Raw genomic sequence first — 4,058 nt, forward strand, 5'->3', positions numbered from 1 at the left:
TGGCGTTTAACTCCAGACAGCAGCATGAACTTGGCGTTCAACGCCAAGTTACGTCGTCATTCTTCGAATAAAGTATGGACTATTATATATTTCTGGAAAGCCCTGGATGTCTACTTTCCAACGCCGTTGAGAGCGCGCCAATTGGAGTTCTGTAACTCCAGAAAATTCATTTCGAGTGCAGGGAGGTCAGATTCCAACAGCATCAGCAGTCCTTTTGTCAGCCTTCTTCAGAGTTTTGCTCAAGTCCCTCAATTTCAGTCAGAATTTACCTGAAATCACAGAAAAACACACAAACTCATAGTAAAGTCCAGAAATGTGAATTTAACATAAAAACTAATGAAAACATCCCTAAAAGTAGCTTGAACTCACTAAAAACTACCTAAAAACAATGCCAAAAAGCGTATAAATTATCCGCTCATCAATGTCCTTAGAGTTCCTTTGTACATCTATGTTGTGTTCCATGATTCTGTGGGAATCCCCTTGTAAGTTGGGTTAGCACTTTACAGTTGAAAGCTTGGCAGGGACAAAGTCAAGTTCAGGATTGGGTTTAGAATTCTGGACTTGTCCCAGATAGGAAGGGTAGTTCCTAGGGAGAATTGGTGTATGTAATCAAAGTTGATTATAGTGAAATTCCATCATTGTTGTGATGAAGACTGGATGTAGGCTGCACTGCACTTAGCAGCTGAACCAGGATATATCTTGGTATACTATTTCTTCCTCTTCTACTTAAATTCTGTTTCTGCTGCCCAGGAGATAAAGCCGAAAAATATCTCGTGACAAATGACGAGACAAAACGAAAAAGTCTCGTGGCTTGGGACGAGACAAAAATCAAAAAGTCTCCTGAAGTTGTTACAAAGACCAGCAAGTGTAATTGAAAGAAAAAGGGGCTAAGATTCAACCCCCCTTCTCTTAGCCACTGAAAACCATCAACAATTATATACTTTTTACGATCATTAAAAAAAAATTTTATTGTCAAATGTATAATTGTTACTAAAATCTTTTAGTAATAAAATATAAAAATGACTATATTTAATTGCTGCAAAAAATAAAATAACTAATAGTTAAAAGTGATTTTTTTTAGAACTATCAGCAATATAGTAAAATAAAGCAGCAAGGATAGTAGTAACTAACTTAGGACCCACACAAAACAGAACTCAGACAGATTATTTTATAACTAATTATAAAATAAAAACTCATATGTTATTTTTAATTATCTAAAACTGTTATAAAAAATTTATAATATTAGTTTTTATCATATTATAAAATGACAGGGTGGTAGACCAGTGGGTGACAAACATAGTGTTTAAATACCTTTCTACGAAAAATATTATAAATAATTCTGTTGTTATAAGTTCAGTTTCTCCATGATCAAAATTTTGTAGTAAATAGTCTTCTGCTGAGCCAAAATGTTAGATTATTTTAGCATTGATTACAAATATCTAGCTGCAGCAGTTCTAGCCTTAATTATAGCACTGTTAGTTGCCGAAAGACATGGCCGGAGAAGAAAACGCCACCCCGTTGCAGGAACTGTTTTCCACCAACTTGTCAACTTTAACAGGCTACATGATTACATGACAGATCTTGCAAGAAAGCACAGCAGTTATAGGCTGCTGTGCTTATCAAGCAGTGAAGTGAATACTTCAGACCCCACCAATGTGGAATATATCCTCAAGACAAATTTTTCAAACTATGGCAAGGTACTAAATCAACTCTACAAAGTGTCAGAGTTAAATCCTCAATATTTGGTTATTTTTGTGCATGTTTGCTAATTTGCAAAATCAGTTCTAGCCTCTAGGATTGATTATTTTGCAAAAGTGAATATTTTTTACTTTCAGAATAGTTACAACCAAACATAAATACTTTACATCAAAATCAGTTATACCAGAATTAGTTATTCAAAAACAGAACTAGATATATGATAATTTTGTGGCTAGAAAGAAAATTTGGTTATTTCAGTTTGCATAGTTGATTCCTACATTTTAAATATTTCATATCTTCTTGATGAACATATGAAATATCTATTCCCCAACCAATACTGGAAAATACAATATATTGTTGAATCCGTAACATAGTCTCGATGCTTGAGTCTAGGAAGTTCCTATAACTTGTTTCAGGGACGGCATCAGTATGAAATCCTGAGGGACCTATTGGGAGATGGGATAATCACAGTGGATGGAGAGAAGTGGAGACATCAGAGAAAGACGGCAAGCTATCAACTTTCCTCAAAGCTTTCGAGAGATTACAGCAGTTCGGTTTTCAAATCGAATGCAGTAAAACTTGCTGCAATAGTGTCTGAAGCAGCAACATCAAATAAGGCAATTGAAATCCAAGTATGAGTCTTCAAATAGAGAGATATACTTCTACAACATTTAGTTAAACAACTTTGGTTATTATTTGAGTTTGTTACACAGTGATGTAAGAAAAGTTCTTATTGGCAGGACTTACTTTCCAAATCAACCATGGACTCAGTATTTAATATAGTACTAGGTGTAGAACTGGACACTATGGGTGGAACATATGAAGAAGGCACCAAATTCTCTAGTTCTTTTGATGTTGCAAGTGCAATTACTATACTTAGGTATGTCGACATTTTCTGGAAGGCGAAGCGATTTTTGAACATAGGACAAGAAGCTTTACTGAAGAAACATGTCAGAGTTGTAGATGAATTTGTGTATAATGTGATTAAAAGCAAGACTGAACAAGTCCATAATCAAGATGATAAGCCTGTGAGTAAAAGAATTGATAAGACGAAACCTTATTTGTTGATAGTTACATAAAATCATTGAAGAAATTCATTGGCATTACATGTTTTCTTTTGACAGGTGAGGAAAGACCTTTTGTCAAGGTTTTTAGAATTGGATGAGACCGATCCGAAGTACCTGAAAGACATCATCCTGAGTTTCATCATAGCTGGAAAAGATACAACAGCCACTACTCTCTCATGGTTCCTTTACAGGCTATGCAAGCTTCCTCATGTGCAGGAAAAGATTGCACAAGAAGTCAAAGATGCAACAGGGTTATCAGATTTTTCAAAGCCTGAGGAGTTTGCAGCTAATATAACTGAAGAAGCTCTTGAAAAAATGCAGTATCTACATGCAGCTTTGACAGAGACATTAAGACTCCACCCTGATGTTCCATGGGTGAATGATACAACAAAACCACACGGGAAAAAATATATTTTTTCTATAGTATGTTTCGTATTCGATTTGTTTAACAACTTGGTTTGATGCTTGTATGGCAGGATACAAAGATTTGTTTCTCATATGATGTGTGGCCGGATGGATTCTATGTGAAGAAAGGTGATGTTGTGGCATACCAACCTTATGCCATGGGAAGGATGAAATCATTGTGGGGTGATGATGCTGAAGAGTTCAGACCAGAAAGGTGGCTTGACATAGATGGAAAGTTTCAGCAAGAAAGCCCCTTCAAATTCACAGCTTTCCAGGTCAGAGCTTGATATGATATCACTTCAAAATAGTTTTCTTATCGAACAAGAAACGTTGAAAGAATAGAAAGTTATATATATTTTGGTTGTTGATTCCACAGGCGGGTCCAAGAGTTTGTCTTGGGAAGGATTTCTCATACAGACAGATGAAAATCTTCTCTGCTATCCTCTTAGGCAGCTACAAATTCAAGTTGGTTGATGAACACAAATCAATACATTATAGAACTTCACTTACTCTGCATCTGGATGGAGGTCTGCATCTGTATGCTTATAGAAGATTTGGATATTCAAATTCATAGATATCAAAGATGCTTTATTCTCATTTTATTGTAAACTATTGCTCCTGGCTTGTATGGAACTAGTTGATCATGACTCACCAAAAATAACGTAGATTTATGCAACAAATTAAACTGCTCATAAATTCTATCTGTTCCATTCGTGGTGCTTATATCAGCAAGTGAAAGAGCTAGCTTTGTACGAAAAGGAAAAGAATTTAAATATAAGATAAAAAAAGTATATTTATGTTTTATGCTTTTTAATATATAATTATTATCTCTATCCAATTTAAGCTTTTGGTTTCATGATAAATATACTTGTATCACACAATAATCAA

The 4,058-nt window shown here is 35.0% G+C and overlaps 1 protein-coding gene across 1 annotated transcript; it reads left to right on the forward strand.

The window, feature by feature from the left end:
• The first annotated feature begins 1,406 nt into the window (after window positions 1–1,406).
• LOC107489643 (cytochrome P450 704C1-like) lies at window positions 1,407–3,744 on the forward strand. Its single transcript, XM_016110397.3, has 6 exons — window positions 1,407–1,697; window positions 2,115–2,330; window positions 2,439–2,726; window positions 2,823–3,140; window positions 3,242–3,445; window positions 3,547–3,744. The coding sequence occupies exons 1-6, from the start codon at window positions 1,407–1,409 to the stop codon at window positions 3,742–3,744; spliced, it is 1,515 nt and encodes a 504-aa protein (XP_015965883.1).
• Window positions 3,745–4,058: the final 314 nt, after the last annotated feature.

This window comes from Arachis duranensis, chromosome 5, assembly GCF_000817695.3.
Source record: "Arachis duranensis cultivar V14167 chromosome 5, aradu.V14167.gnm2.J7QH, whole genome shotgun sequence".
Taxonomy (NCBI): Eukaryota; Viridiplantae; Streptophyta; class Magnoliopsida; order Fabales; family Fabaceae; genus Arachis; species Arachis duranensis.